Below are 20,259 nucleotides of genomic sequence, written 5' to 3'. Positions count from 1 at the left end.
TGTGGTATAATCGTCTTACTGAGTATCTGGCCAAAAATGGATTCAAGAATGATGATATCTGTCCATGTGTTTTCATAAAGAAAACTGCATCTGGATTCCTTATAATTGCTGTGTACGTTGATGATTTAAATATCATCGGAACTCCTGAAGAGATTCCAACAATTATAAAAACTCTAAAAGAATAGTTTGAGATAAAAGATCTTGGAATGACTAAATTTTGTCTCGGCCTGCAGATCGAGCATATAAAAAATGGGATCTTTATTCATCAAACAACATACACAGAAAAGATCTTGAAAAGATTTTATATGGATAAGTCACATCCCTTGAGTACCCCAATGATCGTAAGATCTTTGGATGTGGAAAAGGATCAATTTCGTCCTAAAGAAGAAAATGAAGATATCCTTGGTCCTGAAGTACCATATCTTAGTGCCATTGGAACGCTAGTGTATCTTGCTAATAATACAAGATCCGATATATCATTTGCTGTGAATTTACTAGCAAGGTATAGTTCCTCTCCAACCAGAAGACATTGGAGTGGAATAAGGCAAATCTTTCGATATATTCATGAAACGGTTGATATGAGATTGTTTTATCCCTATGGATCCAAGTCACAGTTAGTTGGCTATGCAGATGCTGGATACTTGTCTAATCCACATAAAGAGAGATCTCAAACAGGATACCTATTCACATATGGTGGTACAGCTATATCATGGAGGTCCACGAAACAGACAATAACAGCAACCTCCTCTAATCATGCTGAAATACTAGCGATACATGAAGCTAGTCTCGAGTGTTTTTGGCTGAGGAGTTTGATCCAATATATTTTGTCATCATGTGGACTGATTGATCAGAAGATAGCTCCAACTATCCTGTTTGAAGATAATACAACATGTATTGCTCAACTTAAAGGCGGATACATCAAAGGTGATAGAACAAAGCATATTTCTCCCAAATTCTTCTTCACTCATGATCTTCAAAATCAAGAGACAATTGATGTCCAATAGATCCGCTCAAGTGACAATCTGGCATATTTATTTACAAGGTCACTCCCAAAATCCTCCTTTGAAAGATTGGTACATGAGATTGGGATGCGCCGATTTCGAGACATTAAATGATGTCGACAAGAGGGGGAGACTGTACTCTTTTTTCCTTGGTCAGGTTTTTTTTCCATTGGGTTTTTCTTGACAAGGTTTTTAATGAGACAGTCCCCATCACAAAGAATTTTGTACTCTTTTTCCTTCACTAAAGTTTTTTTTTTCCATTTGGGTTTTTCTTTAATAAGGTTTTAACGAGGCATAATCCTAAATGGTCATCTAAGGAGAGAGTGTTATGATAAGAATGAAATGGATGACCATGGGGGCGGCTCACCTTTTTCATACTGAAGTTCTATGTTACCAAAGTCCTTGCATTTAATAATAGTAGAAAAAGGTAGCCTCCTTGTATGTATAAATAGAGGTTAAACTTCAGTACGTAACACACAGTTACACAACAATAAAAATATTAAATATTCTTCACACTCTCTCTCTTATACTATTCTCTCTCTTATATTATTTACTACAATATTATTAAATATATCTATTAATATAGTAATTCTAGTGAACATTACTACTATAGCTATCTAATTATATTTCCATACTTTATATTTGTTACCTCCTCCTTAATTATTTATTTAGTTATTTTACAATAGGGGTGGCAAAACGGGTCGAGTCCGTCGGGTCGATCCGTTAAACCCGCTAAAAAAGGCGGGTCGGGTTAGGATTTGGAGCCTACCAAATTAAAAAATCCGTCAAACCCGCACCGCCAAATTGGCGGGACGGGGCGGACCGATCCGCCGGGCCGAAGATTTTTATTTTTCTTTTTTTTTATTAAATAAAAGAGTGATTATTATTATTATAAAATTAATAATTATAGAATTTTTAAACATTTTTTTTTTCATTTTTTGTTTTTATTCTTCTTTTAGTTATTAACTTTATTTATTTTATTTTACAATTTCGTATATATGCTCAAATTATGTGACTTATTTTTTTAAATAAAGATAATTCTATTGACAAATATTATTTTGAACAATTTTATTGAAGTTAAAAATTTTAAAAAAATAATAAAAAAATTATATTATAATTTGACTATTTTTTATTTGTATTTGATTTTTTAATTATTATTTTTTAGTTAATTTTAATGAATTTTATTTAAAAAAAAAGTCAAGCGGCAACCTGCCAATCCGTCATAAAACGGGACGAACTAGCATTTTAAATTTATTTTAGTTGGTAGAACGGACCGGACCACTTCATTTATAGAGCGGACCTAGACGAAACGGGACGGATTGGAGTGGACCGTCCCGCTTTGCCACCCCTGTTTTACAACAATATTATTTATTATTTATATAAAGTTCGTAATTGGATCCTATTGATTTATGGATTCAATCTGATCTAATAGTCTTGGAAATAAGATCTATATCTAGTTATCTACAATTTTCGGACTACTAATCTACTATCAATAAATACCGCGGACGTAAGAATTGGATCCCATTCATGAACACCTGGACTTCACAAACAAAAAAAAGTTTGCCGACTTCCACTCCCTGCTATACTGTACCTGAGCCTGCATTTTCTTATCTTTCCTCACACCTCCGTTCAACACACACCGCCAGTCGCCGCAACTCCACCGTCGGCGGTCGGTCCATTTTTTTTCTCTATCGATGCTTCTGAGTTAGTAAAATATCTTTCGATGAGGCTGATCAAAAGGGTTTTCCCTTCAAACCCTCTCTTGTTCAGATTACTCTCATCTTATTCCCATTATTCTACTTATTCCTCCTCTTTCTCCATTTTCAACCCTAATTCACTGCCACTGTCTTCTTCTTCTTTTGCTTCCTCCTCCAACTTCGACTTGTTCAGTAATCCATGGTCCACACTTCAATCCCGCGGAATCAAAGTCTCAGCTTCTGATGTAAGCCATTTTCTCGACTTCATTGATCATTCATATAAGTTAATAAATAACAATTTGTGAGTGTGTGTGTGTGTTCTTCTGTCCAGGTTAGAGTCGGGAACATCATTGAAAAGCAAGGTTAGGTTTTTCCTTTTGAATTCATTCATTAATTAGTTAGTTAGCTAGTTAGTTTCCTTACTTACAAGTTCGATTGGTTTGGTTTGCTTTGATTCCAGGGCGCTTTTTTGAGGTACCTATGAATTGCTCGAATATCTTAAACTCGTTGTCAATTAGTTTGTATTCCTTCATTTGACTCTGAATATTGTTTATCCAAAAGTCACTCGCCTCTTTTGACTTATTTGTTGTTAACATCATCAGGTTCTTAAAGCTGATCATTCTCATGAAGGAAGAGGAAAAGCTACAATAAAGGTTTATTTATTTATTCTTAAATTTCTTCTTTCTTTGCTCTTTGACTCGACGATGCAAAATGATTTTCCCCTCACCAAGGAGTTGAGTTGGATTTCAATTCCTTTTATTTGAATTCTTTAGTTTGAGATAAACTAGTAAATTACAAAATCAAATTCAATTCTTTGGTTGTACATAATGAATTTAATTTTTTGTCATGATATATTTATGCCAATTTATATTAGTCAAGCGTACATGGTTAAAGAAAATCTCATTTTTGTTTAGTTTGCCATTGGCAGATGCCTTACTTATTCATGCTGTTTTTATTGGATATAGTTTCTAATTCCATGCCTAACCGAAAATTTTGTACTATTTCTTATAATAGGTGGAGCTTCGTGACATTGCCCAGGGGAACAAGGTAACACATCGAATGAATACAGATGACAATATTGAAAGTATGTCCTCATTATATGGAATATTTCAAATTTGAATTTCTAATGTAGCTGTCATATATTTAGTAATGTAGTCATTAATCCACATATCACTCTTGGTTTTTGTTTGTCTTATGGCTAGGACAGTTTATGCCTGATGTATTTGACTCAATTCTTTTTTGTGTTTGCAAATCATATATTGTTGCAGGAGCTTTTGTTAATGAAAAGACCTTCATGTATATGTGCATGGATCATGATGGAACTGTAGTTCTAATGGAGTGAGTTCTTATCCGGTTCATCCTTTTGTGCTGTCATGGTGTCATGATATGATGTTAGGTTCAACCTTCAGGATGAGAAAAGTTGATTAATATGGATTCTCTTTATAATTGTGGTCAGCCCTAATACCTTTGATCAGATAGAAGTTTCCAGAGACTTGTTCGGCAAAAATGCTTCGTATCTACAAGGTGGATAAAAGCACTACTGATCCATCACTTGTTACTGCTCTTTCTCTATCTATTTATATGGGAAACGCCAAAATTTCAACTTCTTAGTGCCTTTACAATTATACTATGGTGGAAGTGTTTTCTGCAATTTTTGGTATTAATCCTCCATTACTTTCTTTATCCGGTGCAACCATAATGCTTAGCTCTGTAGATTTCTTGTCAATGTAGTTTACTATCTCCTGAATCTTGATTGATCATCATTGGTTTTATTCTATTCCACCTTTTGATGTTTTCTGTTATATTTAATTGGATTTATCGGGTGTTCATGGGACTGGTTTAATTTGACATTTTGACCTGACCTGCCCGTGTCTTCATTTTCCATCTTATCTTTGTCTACACAGTCATGATATATGCTCTTGTTATTCTCTTTTTGTGGGTTAATGTTGCTTTATAACATTTTAAGACTTCTACTTTGAGGGCTCTTCCAGCTACCTGTACTTTCTTGAATATTTTTTCAATGGGTTTTATTGTTTTCCCTATTTGTATTTCTCTCCTATGGTCTCTAATTAAATTTCTTTTATCCAAAAAGTTATTGTAGTCTTTGGGCAGTCATCAGGTAGCAATGGTACTTCTTTATTTCATGGATGTAACTACTACATAGTTTCATGTTCCCATCTATTACGAGTTGATTTTGATCTTTCTTTCCTTCTATTACTAATTAAGTGTGGTTTCTTGCCTGGTTAACAGGTGAAATGAAAGTTAAGGTGCAATTTTTTGATGAGAAACCTTTATCTGCATCAGTTCCTAAACGGGTAACATGTACTGTGAAAGAAGGTATTGCAGCCACTCCAAGGTATATGACATTATCTATTGTCAAAGTTAGATATATACTAGATCTGTTTGTTAACATAAACTTTTTATTGCTTTTCCCCTTTTACGTTTTGTATACCTTGGAACATTTACTGATGAAAAGTATGCTTTTATAGTTAGATTCAAACGTTTTTCCTATTTCTGATACCATTTACAGGTTGCCCAAATATCTATCAAGGCTATTATTATGGTATAGTCATATCCTCAAGCAATGTAGGAGTCTCAAGGCTTTCATGTCTTGATTGGTTTCTCGAATTCGGATTAGGATTCTAGTATTATTATTTTTGTCATAAAGGAAGAATATAACTTAAGGCAAAGATAAGAATAATACAACCAAATGAGAGGACATAAATAAAGTTTAGTGCCTTATATTTCACATAACACCACATGGCACACATCAAAATTTCTCATATCAATATCCAATGGTTTTATTCTCTCCTTTCAGTTTCTACCTAAAACCCATAATGTCAACCATTTCCTTTGCCAATCTTGACCTTTGTAACCAATGAAAATCCATAGATCAAGAAAATTTTCGTTGTATAATCCTATCCTTATTCAAATTTAGGTTAAAGAAGTGCCTTAGGCTCATTGGAAATGAAGAAAAACAAAAAGCTTCTTTTCAGTTGAAGAATAAGTGTCACTGTTGTAGAGCTTGAGTTGTAATTAAGATGCATGTCAAGGGAGAGAACTGTATGTGTCTACAAATATGGTTTAAGTAATTTGTTTTCAAGTTTTTAACCTATTATGTGTATTTAGTAATTAATAGGAGCTCTAGACTTCCAAAAGATTTGGTCAGAAGGTAGTCCCTAAATTTTGTACTGTGTGTCATGCAATAACAAACAGCTAGTTATAAGTTTCATGGAAGTAGTATATGATATTTTTTTGTGGGAAGATGTTGATCGTTTATTATAGTATATTACTTACTAATTTTATTTGGACCTTGAATCTGACACGTTGCAAGATGACATCATCATACATCATACATATTTATAATGGAATTGACTTCAAAGATGGAGCATTAAAATTCTCTGCAATCCACACCCTTTGGCTGGCAAAATGTTGATTTCTTGTACTAATATTTTCTCTATGGTTTTTTAAGGAACAAAAAGGTGGTACTGGAGAATGGCATTATAGTTGAAGTAAGTCAAATTGTTCTTTCATTTAACTTCTATTCCTTAATAGTATAAACAATTGGTAATATTTTATTTATGACTGCTGTTTAGCACTTTCTTTTCCCTTTTATATGTAAGTACTATAATTATGCAAGAATTTCTTTTGGACTTATTTTACTTGGGGTCTGTATGATATTCCCTTTAAAATGAAGGTAAAGATTTGGAGGCATGACTTTTATATTAAAAATTCTACAAATTACGAAATACCAATCCTGGACATTTCATCCCCCTATTTTAGGGGGATTTCAGAATGGTTCTTTGTGAAAAATGATAGGTATTATAAAAATTATTATTTTATTGTTAATAGGAATATATGCCAGAGTGACAGGGTCTTTTAAAATTTTTGACTGCTCAAATTCAGTCTGATTTAATATAAAGATAAGGATCAAATGCTTTCCATGTAAATCAAATGGATACAACTAGTAAATAAGATATTTACATGCTTTTATGATTACTTTGTCTGAGGTTCTTTTTCATTTGAATAACCCACCATGAGTTTTGGAAGTTCAATTGTTTTGATCTAACATTCAATGCTGGTAACACAAATTGCTTATTGTATGAACAAAATTGTCAGGTTCCACCACACATTGTTGCTGGTGATGCTATAGTTATTAATACAGAGGATGACTCTTACTTGGAAAGGTTAGTTGGTAACTAATTCAAAGCATTTGGAAATAAAATGATTATTACTTTCTATTTGGTAAGCGTTATCCACTGTTGTGTTTATGAACTGGATTATTGGTTACTTTTTGAACCCGCCCTATATGGTGAATTTTGACTGGAACTTTAGGTGCTGTATATATCTAGAGTTTTCAGATTTTGATTTTACATGGAATTATTAATTTGAATTTTACGTCACCTTGGCTGAATCAGAATCCCAGAGTGTCAGACACAACATTTTGTAGTACAGGATATTCAAGAGTCTTGTTCTAACTACTCCATCTGTTTAATCCTAAATTAAAACTTGCATTAAGTTATTACAAACATTTTTCTGTTAATTTTATACAAGGCAATTATTGCCAGTTTTTATTCTTTTCCTCCTAATGTAACTTTAATAATTGCTGACCTGCTAAAATGTTGAAGCAAAATTATTACATCATCCTTGCATGTTGTTTCTCATTGTTGTTCTTCACTGGATTGTGTTCTGGATCATCTGAACACCTAAGGGTTACTTTCTTTGTTTTCTTTATTTCAAATTGGTATGCTTTTACTAGTAAGTGCAAAATGCTACTTTGGTTTTATATTGTTTTCCTTTTTCAAGTTTTTATGGAAATGTATAAGACTAACCACTAGCCAGTAGAGACAGGTGCAATTTAGAATATGAAGAATACAATTAAGGAAGGGAAGACGGAGATGAGAAACAGAAGGTGTTTCTCTCTTGGTCTCTTGATGAATTCATTGAAGAACCAATTATGGAAAATAGAGAACATGGTAGCATTCAAAAAGCTACCACTCTCCTAAGGTCTTGCCCAGTCCAAGATCCCCCCTCCAATCTCTTCATTCCTCCTATTTATACTCTTGACCCTCCTGTAACAGAATTCATTCCTCTCTCACATCCTCTCCATTAACCCTGTCAGCTGTCCTATTTGTTACATTAGTTGGTCTACACTACATTTTTACCTCTCTTTTCTTTCACTCTTCTATTGTAAATAAAAGGTAAAGCAGCTGTTTTACTAATCTCTTTTCTAACTGATTTAACTGCTTTCAATCTCTCCGTGTTATCTTCACTTGGGTACACTTAAAAAAAATGATGTATTTGTCTCCTGTTTCTATCTCCACCCTCACATTTGCTCTTTTTGCTATGGAGATTGAGAAAGAATAAAAAACTTTATTGTGGGAAATATAGTATTTGATATGGTTACTGAAAAATATTGTTGCCATCTAGTCAACCAGATTATGAATAGTTAAGGATCATATGACACTAGCGTAACTTTAAGTAAATGTTACATCATTGATTAATTTCCTGTTTGTGTAATTTTTCTTTAAATCTAACAGTTGGATTAGAAGATATTATCTTATAGATTTTATCCAGAAAAAAAATCTTGTAAATAATCTTTAAAAGATTTTATGTCAATCCAAAATCATTTGTTATAACCTTTATATATTTGAAAATCAGTGTAATATATTAAAAGTATATGTAAACAAGAGCTCTTCAATTGCACTCTTATGAAAGTTTGATGATCTTCCCTATATGTTATTTTAACTGAACAGTTGAAATCGATATATCCTATAAAGGGTCATAAGCGGTAGGGGTGGCAGCATGCAACCTACCTGCGGGTATCCAACCCGGTCAAATAGGGTTTTCAACCTGATCCGCTGCAGGTAGGGTTGAGTGCGAAGCGGGTTTGAACACGGGTCGGGTAGCGGGTTGAGTCACCCGACCAACCCGCCCCCTATATATGTTATAAAAATATGTTATAGGTGGGTGTAAAAGATCTTTACCATTGAGCCAAGACCATCAATTGATAATTTAACATTTTTGTTTATATAAAAACCAATTCTATTTTTAGTGATATATAAATACCACATTATAGCACATCATTTTATTTACGTTTGTGTTATTAATTTAAGCAAAGACTTTTTATGTGAAATTGAACATTTGATGGTTATGTTGTTTATGGAACGATTGTGTTGTTTGTGGGATGATTGTATTGTTTGTATTGAATTTTTAATTTGCATGCTCATTAGGTTATATAATAATATTATATATTTGTGAAAACTCTCGGGTCAGGTTGGATACCTGCAGGTTGCTATAGTTGGAGTTAGGGTTGGGTTCAAACCCTACCCTACCCTACCCTACCCATTGCTAATAAGAGGTGAAAGTTGCACTTGTATCATTTGATATATAATGTTAATTTTTATGCTAGGAATTGCTTTGCGTTTGTTTTTTTTGATGTGCAATCACTATCACTTGAGGAGGTTCTTATGAAATGTTGACTAATTTAGTTTGATATGGTAAATATAAGTTGTATTATCTTCTCATTTTCAGGGCCAAAGCATAGCAACTCCAATGACGATTTGAGAAGAGACCTGCATAATACAAACATCCGTCATACAGTGCTGGTGTGGAGTTTTGAATTGGATAATGTGACTTACAGGAAGAGTATTCTATTCATTTTTTCTCATTTAACCCCCGTTGATAATAAGCTGGTCTCGATTTAGTAGCTGGTATTTTAAATTGGTTTTCATGCTTATTCTGATTGTTGGTTCAGTTATTGAGGAAGGAAGCTCTGGAAAACTTGGATTACAGTAAACCACTTGAGAAAGTTCTAAGTTTAATTTTCTTTGTGCCTATGAGGTTAAGTAGGCTAGCAATAAAATAACGGATTTTTGTTTAAGATCTGAACCCGAGATGGCATGATTTTTATTTTTATTTTATTTTTTTATTTCTTTTTTTGCAATACTGCTATATATGCACTAAAGTTTGACACTCAAATCTAACACAAGACCAGCTTAAAAAAAAAGTATATTGTATGTTTATGAAGTTTTCAAAAAGTTTTAAAAAATATTTTGGTTTAAATGGATTTAATTTATCTCTTAATTTCAAAATAAATTTTACTTATACTCATAATGTTAATTTTTAAATAGTTAATCGGTGGTCAAATATAATTTTTTCAATTTTGCCTTTTGGTATATTATTATCATCACCATGATCTATTGGTCTGGGCCGCAAGTGAGTTGAGTCGAGTCAAGTTATGTGAAGCTCAAGCTCGGTTAATGACTTGGGGCAATGGGGTGCGAAGGTGGCAGGTGAGAGAAGAGGGTGGTGGTGGTGATAACAATAAGGGTAGTTTATGTTTGAGTAGTTAACTGTCAATCCTCACTAGACCTCGTTTGGTCGAGCCACGCCTATATTCTTCTGGACAACACTTCTACAGTAAATTCTTTTGGAAATCCTCCGTTGCATATTTTCTTGTGGTCATTAATTTGTTCACGTTCCCTTTTTTTATTCATATTTGTCATTCAACAGCCCATGATCTGATTTTTTGGGTATCAATAATTTGTCGTGAATAGTTGAGTCTGAAATGTTCGGCGCCAGCATCCCTCTGTGGCTCTGTTTCTACTCTACTATTTCATTCATGTTCCTATTTATTAATTGTTGGAGGAATTAATTAAAATTTATTGTTTTAGATTATTAGTTAATTATTAATATTTAAAAGTATGAGTTTTATATTTTAATAAATTAAATAAATATTTTATTTATTGAAATAAATAATTTTAAAATTTATTTTTCAATTTTTATATATTTTGTTTATAGTGTAAAAGGAATATATTAAAAATTATTTTGTTGAGGGATATATTAAAAATTATTTTGTTGATCGTGTAAATGAGATATATTATATATTTATAAATATAAAATATATTTTTTTGAAAATAATAAAAAATATTTATAATTTAAATCGAATAAAATTCTTAAAAATGAAACATTTCAAATAGTAAAAAAGATGAACGATTTTATATAATAAAAAAGATGGACGGTTTTAAAAATATTAACACGTATTAACATGGTTATTTTTTTTTCTAACTACTCATTATTAATATTATTGCTTCTTCTACTATTACTTTTATCCATTGTCCATTATTATATATTTTTAAATTTTTTATGTATTTTTTTGAGTATTAATTTTTAAATTTAAATTATATATTTTTAATTTTATTTATTGTATGAGAGTATGTAAAATTATATATACTTTAAATGATATATATTAATATTTAAGAAAGTACATAAAAAAATTTAAAAATTTTGTCAGTTAAAAATTATATTTCAATTAAAAATTTAATAAAATTATATCTAAATTAAAATTTTGAAGTATTATTTAAATTAATTTAGTGTAAATTTTAATAAGAAATAAACGTGTTTCGTGTTAATAGAGCTTTTACTTGTTAACAGTGTTATTTATTTTAATTATTAATATTTAAAAATATGGGTTAAAATATGAATTTTTTATTTTAATAAATTAAATAAATATTTTATTTAATAAAATAAATAATTTTAAAATTTATTACAAAAATATGCCATCTATAAATGAGATAATTTTTAGTGTATTTCGTTTATATATATATATATATATATATATATATATATATATATATATATATATATATATATATATATATATAATTTAAATTGAACTAAATTTTTAAGAGGTAATGACCAATTTGGTACCCGAAAGATTCAAACGCTGACATTTTGGTACCCAACTATTGTTATTGACAGAAAGGTACCTGAATGATTTAAAATTTTGCCAAGCGTGTCCAAGAGCTTGCCGGAACATATCTCCGGTGAGTACGATGCTTACGTGGTGGCCCGTTTTTGCTGACAAGGTTAGTGTTATATTAGATGGAATTTCTAATTTTAATTATTCTTATCCTACTTGGAAAATAAACTAAACCTAAGTTGAACATTAGTTTTGCCCCAAATTAATTTTGCCCTAAAACCTAATTAGCATATACCAAGTTACTAGTTACTGAGTTACTGTGGTTAGTGTCATAGTGTGTCACTAGTGAAAATCAAAGGTCACATAGAGAGGGAGAGACGTTGGTCTCGAAGCTTGGCGCGAAGAAGAAGGATACAAGGCGAGAGGCATTATCGAATCAAGGGTAACGGTTCTCAAGTGGCATCGTGGGATCACCATTGTTCGCAAGGAGCAACCCTACGAAGAGGTACGTTCTGCTTCATGTTCTTTGTTTAAGTTCTGGTATTTTGCGTTTGCTGGTGACATCTTGTTTATTCATTGTATCTTCTCTCTACTATTTCTTAGATGGATCGTTTAGTTACGTTTGTGTATCATCACATGGGTTGCTTGAAAAAGGTTAGAGATGGGAATGTGATATACGAAGGGGGTTTAGTCACTGAGATACACAGGGTGAATGTGGAGACATGTAATTTATTTTTTGTTGAGGGGTTGTTTTTAGACCTGGGTTACCCTGGATATAATGAGGCGTATTGGCTAGAACCTGGTTTCGAATTAGGTCAGGGTCTTAGAGTACTAAGGACAGATGCTGAAGTGATGATGATGTGTGAGAGTGCAATTAAAAACGACAACACTGTCCATCTCTACTTTGATCACCCTATTGATGCCAACCCTGAAATCATTGATGACGATGTGGTGTCTTCTGGTAGCAGTGAGAGTGTGGTTGAGGTCAATCCACCAGGTGATGAGAGGGAAACTGAAGTTGTGAGTGAGAAAACTGGCGAGGTTAATCAGTTGAGTAAGGCTTTAACAGTTGTTGTGAAGAAGACTTTGAATGAAGTTGTGACTGAGAAGGGTGTTGATGTTAACGAGTCGGAGGCCGGAGAGGGTGGTGTTATGAATGAAGATGTGAATCACAGAAATGGGGATAAAGAGACTGAGCAACCTGCAGCTCCAGAAAAAGTTGTTAAGAGGGTGAGAAAGAGGCATCCAAGACCACCACCCAGTGGTTTATCACAAGAAAGGAGAGCTGCTGAATCTGAACAGCCTGAGGGTGATCCTCTAGAAGCTGAAACAATAAATGAACAAACACATGAGAGGAATGATGATGATGCACATGTTGCCAATGAAGGTGCTAACAATGAAGAACCATTGGTGGATGAGATGAGGGCAGAGGAAGCAGCTACTCAGAATGCAGGAGGTAAAAATATTATTTCTTTTTTGTTATATCATTTTTGGATAAGTATTGGTTTTATGAATCCAATGATTATGATGCACATGTTGCCAATGAAGGTGTTAACCTTGAAGAACCAGTGGTGGATGACTTGAGGGCAGAGGAAACAGCTACAGAAAATGCAGCAGGTAAACATATTATTTCTGTTTTGTTACAGCATTTTTTGATAAATATTGCATGATGGCTGACAAGTATCACCTGATGTATTAACAGATACAGAAACACAAAGAAAGGATAGGACAAATTCTAGGAGAAATCATCCTAGGCCTCAACCATCTGGACAGAGGATTGTACCTGGAAAGGATGATGAAGCACCAAGGGTAGAGGTGCCTAACCCAAACAGAGCAGATGGAGAGATGGGACCTGAGATGTACCAATACGAATCTGATGAACTGTATAGCCCTCCTGGATCTGATGATGAAGATGAACCTGTTTTTCCTCAACATAACCCGAACACACCCTTTGGGAAAATTACTCTGGAGTTGAACATGGAGTTTGAGACCATGGAACACTTTAAAGCAGCGGTTCAAAAGTACAACATACAGATTGGAAGACAGGTTTTCTATCTTAGGAATGAGAAGAAGAGGTGCAGGGTGATTTGCTATGACCTCGACTGCCCTTGGTTGTGTTACTGTTCTAGGACCAACTATCCAGCCTCGTTTCAGATTAAAACATTTGTGGATGAGCATACTTGTCCGAGAAGCAACAAGAGTAAGTCAGTGAGTTGTGCCTGGGTTGCTGAAGAGCTTGTGCCTAAACTCAGAATCCATCCTAACATGTTACAAAGGGAGGCACAGGAGTGGTTTAAGGTGGAGTATGACATCTCAGTTAATGAGAGGATGATGTACAGGGCTATGGATAAGGCCAAAGATGTTATTGAAGGAACGGAAAAGGATCAATACCTGAGACTTAGAGACTATCTGAATGAGATCATCAAGGCTAATCCTGGGTCAAGAGCCAACATGGGGACAACTCCACAGCAGGAAGGGTTGCCTAGATTTAGGAACTTGTATGTATGTTTGGCTGCTTGCAAGCAGGGATTTAAAGCAGGGTGCAGACCCTTCATAGTGTTAGATGGGACGTTTCTGAAAGGGTACTTTGGAGGGCAGTTACTAACAGCAGTAGGTCAGGACGCGAATAACCAGCTATTTCCAATTGCATATGGTGTTGTCGATGCAGAAACTCGGGAAAATTGGAGATTCTTTCTCGAGGAGTTACATACTGACATAGGGGACTATAATGAGAATGGCTGGGTGTTCATGTCCGACCAGCAAAAGGTAATATGCAGTGTATCCAATCATTATAGTTCTTATATTCCTACTTGAGTAACTTAAGTGTATTAATGTTAACTGCTGAATTTACCCATGAATGCAGGGATTGATACCAGCATTACAGGATGTGATGCCAGGTGTGAAGCACAGATTTTGTTGTATGCATATGTGGAGAAATCTGAACAAACGATGGAAGGATAAGGAGCTTAAGGGAGCATTCTGGCAATGTGCAAAAGCAACTACTGATCAAGAATTCAAGGATGCAATGGCTAATGTGAAAAGGATCAATAAACAGGCATGGGAGTATTTGGATAAATTTGAGCAAGAACAGTGGTCAAGAAGCAAGTTTTCTGAATGGCCAAAGGTTGATAGCTTGACTAGCAACAACTGTGAATCGTTTAATTCAACCATTGTGGATCTGCGGGGGAAAAGCATACTGACAATGCTTGAGGAGCTCAGATTCTATATCATGAAGACGATGGCAACTCACAAGGACGCACTGATGGCTTACACTGGACTTATAGCCCCAATACAAGTGAGTAGATTAGAGAAGGAAAAAAAACAAGCTAACTATTGGGAGGCACAGTGGTGTGGTGATGATGAACATAACGAATTTGAACTCAGAAAGTGGCAACATAGAGTCAGGGTGAACACAAGAGAGAGGACATGTTCCTGCAGAAAATGGCAGCTGACTGGACTACCATGCTGTCATGGTATTGCAGCAATCCAGAGGAAGAATGAGAAGCCTGAAGACTATGTCCATCACAAGCTCACCATCGAGGCATACAACAGGACTTACCAGTTTCACATTAACAGCATACCAAGCCAAGAGTATTGGGAGCACCATGAAGGGTTGCCTTGTTTGCCTCCTCCATACAAGAGGCCTATTGGCAGACCTTCCAAGAAAAGGAAGAAGGACAGCAGCGAGCAAGACTCTGGGAGCCAATACCATGCCAAGAGAAGATATGGCCAGATAACATGTCAAACCTGCAAGAGAGTAAGTGAAACAAATTTATTATCTACTATCTACTTACATAATATTATTCAATGATACATAAACTGTTTGGATACTGATTTAATTTATTTATTGCCTGGCTGCAAGGTTGGACATAATAGTAGGACTTGCCCTGAGAGATCAAATGGAGCAGCTGCTCAAGAAGAAGGAATTGATGAGGATGAAGCTAGAGAGCAAGAAGCTAACTGGGAGGAGACCATGGAGGCTGCACATGCTGCACATGTTGCAGATGAGGAAAACCTCACTCAAAACTACCCACAGAGTCAACCTGATGAGGTAAACTTTTGTATTTTAATTCAGACCTTGTTCTTTTCAAAATGTTGCACCTGGAACTAATCACCCAACTCATATAGAACACTGAGGCTGATTTGTCTACCACAACAACTGCTGCACCCCCTAATGCAGCCACTACACCAGCAACCAGCTCAGGACCAGCACCTCCAGTGGCAGCAAGGCCAGTAGAGCCAACACCACCAATACCACCAACAAGAGGGAGGGGCAGGACCATTCGAAGAGGAAGACCCCCAACCCCAACAGCACCTCAAACTAGGGTTGCCAGCCATGATGCTGGGTCTAATTGTCAGATCCCAGCCACACCAACCAATGCTGCAGGATCAAGTACTGGGCCTGGGTCAATGTCACAAGGTCCTTTGGGTAGGCCCACTCTGCAAGCCCAATATTCAGCATCCTCTAGGCCACCAACTGTGTCTAGGAAAACCATGGCAGCAGCAAGCCCAGCCACACAGAGCAGGTTCATAGGCTTCATGCCCACCCTATCCTTGAAGAAGAAAAAGCCTTCAGCAAGCATCAAGAAGTGATAGCTTTCTTTCTTGGGTTTTCGTTTTGTTTTTAGTTCCATGTTGGACTTGATCTAGATACTATGCAACTAAATGCCATTATGGCATGTTTAGTTTTTAGTTCCATTTTGTTATCAACATTACTATCAATATGCCATGATAGGTTTTTTGGGGCAAAACTTTTGTTATTTTGGGTCTGAGATATGTTACTCTGGATACTTATGGATTATGTTTTCATGCTATGAGATTATGTTTTCATGCTATGAGACAGGTGTTTTTATACAGCTTCTGTTTATGCCATTTTTTAATCAATGGCTAACCTATCTTATATATGGCTTGCTCACAATTCAAAAGCAATAACTCAGTCACAGAAGACAAATAAGAGTGCATCCATTAATTCATCTCAATTACAATTAGGAGAACATTACAAATAAACAAAATTTCATTCCTAAAATCTTAAATTTGACCATACTTAGCCATACACAGCAGACTCAAATACAGATTTAACCCAAGCAATACACAGATAACAATCAACAAGAACTCAACCCTCTTCAGTTTCTCCTTCATGTCATTAACCATAGGAAACACCATCATCATCCTATCCCTTTCCCGTCCATCACTACCCTCCTGGTTGATTCTGCTTTTCTTTTTTGGGTCTGCTATGCCCACCATGTTGCTATTCTCCGAAGAAACTTCTCCTTCCACACATTGCTCTTCAATTTCATCCAACCATTGAAAATACCCACAACGTCTTTGTGTGTTCTAGCATGGCACAAAAATTTCATGAATCAGAGAAGATCGGAAAGTAAATCTGAAAAGTGGAGAAAATAAACCCAGGAAGAATGCATCATTTCCTCACGTAACATCAACATTTTAACCTTACCTTCCACAGAGGGCAACGTAGAAACCATCTATCAGGGTTGCTACTTGTCTTCGACTTCAACGGAACCACCGGAAGGGGACAAAAGCAACACCCATCGTAGATTTTACTACCAACTCCAGAACCACCATCAACGTCGAAGGCTATGGATGAGTGCTTTCTCACGATTCCACCTTTTCCACGAGCCCTAGCTGCTTGCATCTTCCAGATTGGGATCGTGCTCTACGAGAGAGCGAGGAGAGCAAAATTGGGTTTTAGGGCAAAATTAATTTGGGGCAAAACTAATGTTCAAATTAGGTTTAGTTTATTTTCTAAGTAGGATAAGAATAATTAAAATTAGAAATTCCATCTAATATAACACTAACCTTGTCAGCAAAAACGGGCCACCACGTAAGCATCGTACTCACCGGAGATATGTTCCGGCAAGCTCTTGGACACGCTTGGCAAAATTTTAAATCATTCAGGTACCTTTTTGTCAATAACAATAGTTGGGTACCAAAATGTCAGCGTTTGAATCTTTCGGGTACCGAATTGGTCATTACCTCAATTTTTAAAAATGGAACATTTTAAATGACAAATAGACGGTTTGATATAACACGTTTATTTCTCCCAAGTGAAAACAAGTGAGAATAAGTAAAAGTACTAAGGGCCAGTTTGGCTAAACTTCTTAAAAAAGTTTTTTTGAAAAATGAGCTTAAAATATAAGGACTTTTATTAATATTAACTTTTAAATAAGTTATTTTGAGTTTGGAAAGTTATTATAGAAGTCCTTGTTTTAAAGTTGTGCATTAAATAAGAGTGATAAAATAGCTTTTGAAAATAGAAGTCACATTTTTTAACTTTTTCAAAAACTCTTAAACAACTTTTTGAAAAGTTATCTAAAAAATTGTACCAAACACATTAATGTAACTTTTTATAAGTCAAAAGTTGAAAAAAATAGTTTTTTGGTGTTTCCCAAACAGACCCTAAGTAGTACCGTTAAATTGTTCATTATTAATACTGTTATCTTTTTTTTCTAATTATCCACTATTAACACTATTGATTCTTCCACTATTTTTAATTATGGTCCATTATTGATAGTGTTCCATTTTTAAAATTGTTTATCTTTTCTATTATATAAAATCGTCTATCTTTTTTATTATTTGAAAATGTTCTATTGTTGAGAGTTTGGTCCAATTTAAATTATTAATATTTTTTACTATTTTAAAAAAATATTTTTATATTTACAAATACATATATCTCGTTTACAGTTTAAACAAAGTATATAAAAAATTATCTCGTTTATTATGTAAACCAGATAAGGGTAGATGACGTATTAGTTTTAAAATTACTTAGTTCAATAAATAAAACATTTGTTTAATTAAAATAAAAAATATGTTAAAATATATTGTTAGATTATTAGACTAAATGAATTAGATTGATGACTAAAAATAAAGACCAAAATTAATAAATTTTGATGATTTTTTAACATTTTTTTAATGGTTGTGAGAAGTGATTAAAATATTTAAAAAAAAATTAATATAACACTATAATTTAACTTAAAAATAAAAAACTATAATTCTGTTACAGTCCTGGATTCCCGCGGGTCAACCCGACCCGAGCTCCACACGGCCCGACTACTCGCCTCTCAACCGACCCGGACACGCGTCCCGTACGGCTCTCTCGCAGCTATGGGACAGCGTCCTTGGGAGTATGGGCCTGCCCTCCAGAGGGGCCCAATACTGACATGTATATAAGGGGAAGACTGGCTCTTCCCCTGAGGTACGTCACATCCCTACACCACCTTCATTCTGCCTGCACGTATTCTGACAAGAGCGTCGGAGTGTTTTTGCAGGTGGCACCCCCCCTCACACGAAGTGCTCGGGACCTCGCGCCCTCGGACTGGAAGACTGTGACCAGACGAGCCCCTTCCTTCACCCCTGATCCTGACCCGAACCGTCCGGTAACCGATCCACCGAACATTGGCGCCGTCTGTGGGGACTCTCGTCCATGGACTTCGTACTAGTCCAGACTGGGACCGGCAGCGAGGCCGCGCCTCCCGTGCTTGGGGGAGGCGCCGTTTCGACAGAAACTCGACAACAGCAGAGGTCGCCTCCAAGGGACACGACGCAGACTCACGAAAGACGCCCCTTCGGAGGAACTAGCGACAACTACGCCAGGATAATACAAGAGTTGCGCCATAGGATGCAAGACTTGGAACGCCGGCTAGCCGAAAGAGAACGCGACCAACGCACCCCGGAGCAGAGCCCCACCCGCTCCGTTCAAGGAGCCGCTCAAGGCGCTCACCCAGCCCCAAATACGAGTCGGAGAGCACGGGGGGACGGGGACGAGCCAGAAGAAGAAGCCGGGACCCCATCATTTACGCCCGACACGAGAGACGGCGTGCGTCGAACAGAGGCGAAGAGGACGCCCGTCGGGAGAATGACGAGCCGGGGAGAACTACCCGGGGACCAGTGATAATAGGAGCGACCCCTTTCCACCGTTCCGTACTCGAGGTCCGGCTGCCGAAAGACTTCGACAAGCCAACGGACATGAAGTATGATGGAACACAAGATCCCCTGGAACACTTGACGGCCTTTGAGGCCAGGATGAACCTGGAAGGGGTGGGAGACGAGGTCAGATGTCGCGCCTTCCCGGTCACCGTGGCGGGCCCAGCGATACAGTGGTTCAACAACCTCCCGCAGGGTTCGGTGACTCAATTCTCCGACATCAGCCACGCCTTTTTGGCTCAATTCACGACCAGGATTGTCAAAGCCAAACACCCAATCAATTTGCTAGGGGTGACACAGAGACCCGGAGAGCCGACCAGGAAATACCTGGACCGTTTCAATGACGAGTGCCTGGAAATTGACGGTCTAACGGATTCGGTGGCAAGCCTGTGCTTGACGAACGGGCTCTCGAATGAGGACTTCAGGAAACACCTTACCACAAAGCCCGTTTGGACAATGCAAGAGATCCAGTGCGTGGCCAAATAGTACATCAATGACGAAGAAGTCAGCCGGGTCGTGGCTGCCAATAAACGGCAGCCCGCCTACAACCAAGCACGGCACTATGAAGGCAGAGAAAGACCAAAGGAACACGCCAGGGACGGCGGCTCGAGTAAAACACCCAAACCGTTCCCCCGAGTTGGAAAGTTCACCAATTATACCCCCCTCACGGCACCAATCACCGAAGTTTACCAACAGATAGCGGAAAAGGGGATACTGTCAAAGCCCCGATCTCTGAAGGACAGGACGGGAGGAAACAAGAACCTCTACTGCGAGTACCACAAGGGTTACGGGCACAAGACCCAAGACTGCTTCGACCTGAAAGACGCCCTGGAACAAGCTATCAGGGACGGAAAACTTGCCGACTTCTCCCACCTTATTCGGGAACTAAGGAGACGCAACCGGGACCACGATAGCG

The 20,259-nt window shown here is 36.4% G+C and overlaps 4 protein-coding genes across 5 annotated transcripts; 3 read left to right on the top strand and 1 right to left on the bottom strand.

Moving 5' to 3' along the window:
• Window positions 1-2,481: 2,481 nt before the first annotated feature.
• On the top strand, window positions 2,482-9,581 carry LOC112720299 (uncharacterized). Of its 2 annotated transcripts, XR_003162112.3 has the most exons (12): window positions 2,482-2,943; window positions 3,030-3,060; window positions 3,159-3,172; window positions 3,301-3,351; window positions 3,713-3,782; window positions 3,967-4,036; window positions 4,155-4,222; window positions 4,949-5,054; window positions 6,171-6,210; window positions 6,818-6,885; window positions 8,975-9,059; window positions 9,233-9,437. XR_003162112.3 is itself a non-coding variant. In XM_025771191.3 (11 exons), the coding sequence occupies exons 1-11, from the start codon at window positions 2,725-2,727 to the stop codon at window positions 9,243-9,245; spliced, it is 750 nt and encodes a 249-aa protein (XP_025626976.1). In that variant the 5' UTR covers window positions 2,482-2,724; the 3' UTR covers window positions 9,246-9,581. The 2 variants fall into 2 exon arrangements, 1 of the variants encoding a protein (XP_025626976.1); XM_025771191.3 differs by lacking the exon at window positions 8,975-9,059 and having other exon boundaries at window positions 9,233-9,581.
• Window positions 9,582-11,430: 1,849 nt separating this feature from the next.
• LOC112720296 (uncharacterized) lies at window positions 11,431-16,237 on the top strand. Its single transcript, XM_025771187.2, has 8 exons — window positions 11,431-11,568; window positions 11,730-11,907; window positions 12,006-12,858; window positions 12,951-13,019; window positions 13,105-14,168; window positions 14,266-15,159; window positions 15,265-15,453; window positions 15,531-16,237. The coding sequence occupies exons 3-8, from the start codon at window positions 12,006-12,008 to the stop codon at window positions 15,993-15,995; spliced, it is 3,534 nt and encodes a 1,177-aa protein (XP_025626972.1). The 5' UTR covers window positions 11,431-11,568; window positions 11,730-11,907; the 3' UTR covers window positions 15,996-16,237.
• A 107-nt stretch (window positions 16,238-16,344) lies between these two features.
• Window positions 16,345-17,195, bottom strand: LOC112720298 (uncharacterized). The gene is made up of 2 exons (XM_025771190.2): window positions 16,858-17,195; window positions 16,345-16,736 (listed from the first exon to the last, which is right to left on the bottom strand). The coding sequence occupies exons 1-2, from the start codon at window positions 17,053-17,055 to the stop codon at window positions 16,431-16,433; spliced, it is 504 nt and encodes a 167-aa protein (XP_025626975.1). The 5' UTR covers window positions 17,056-17,195; the 3' UTR covers window positions 16,345-16,430.
• Window positions 17,196-19,385: 2,190 nt separating this feature from the next.
• Window positions 19,386-19,829, top strand: LOC112720993 (uncharacterized). Its single transcript, XM_025772085.1, has one exon. The coding sequence runs from the start codon at window positions 19,386-19,388 to the stop codon at window positions 19,827-19,829; it is 444 nt and encodes a 147-aa protein (XP_025627870.1).
• The last annotated feature ends 430 nt before the right edge of the window (window positions 19,830-20,259 follow it).

This window comes from Arachis hypogaea, chromosome 11, assembly GCF_003086295.3.
Source record: "Arachis hypogaea cultivar Tifrunner chromosome 11, arahy.Tifrunner.gnm2.J5K5, whole genome shotgun sequence".
NCBI classification, from domain to species: domain Eukaryota; kingdom Viridiplantae; phylum Streptophyta; class Magnoliopsida; order Fabales; family Fabaceae; genus Arachis; species Arachis hypogaea.
Note: the sequence above shows the minus strand (reverse complement) of the source record. Positions and strands in the feature narration are given on the sequence as shown.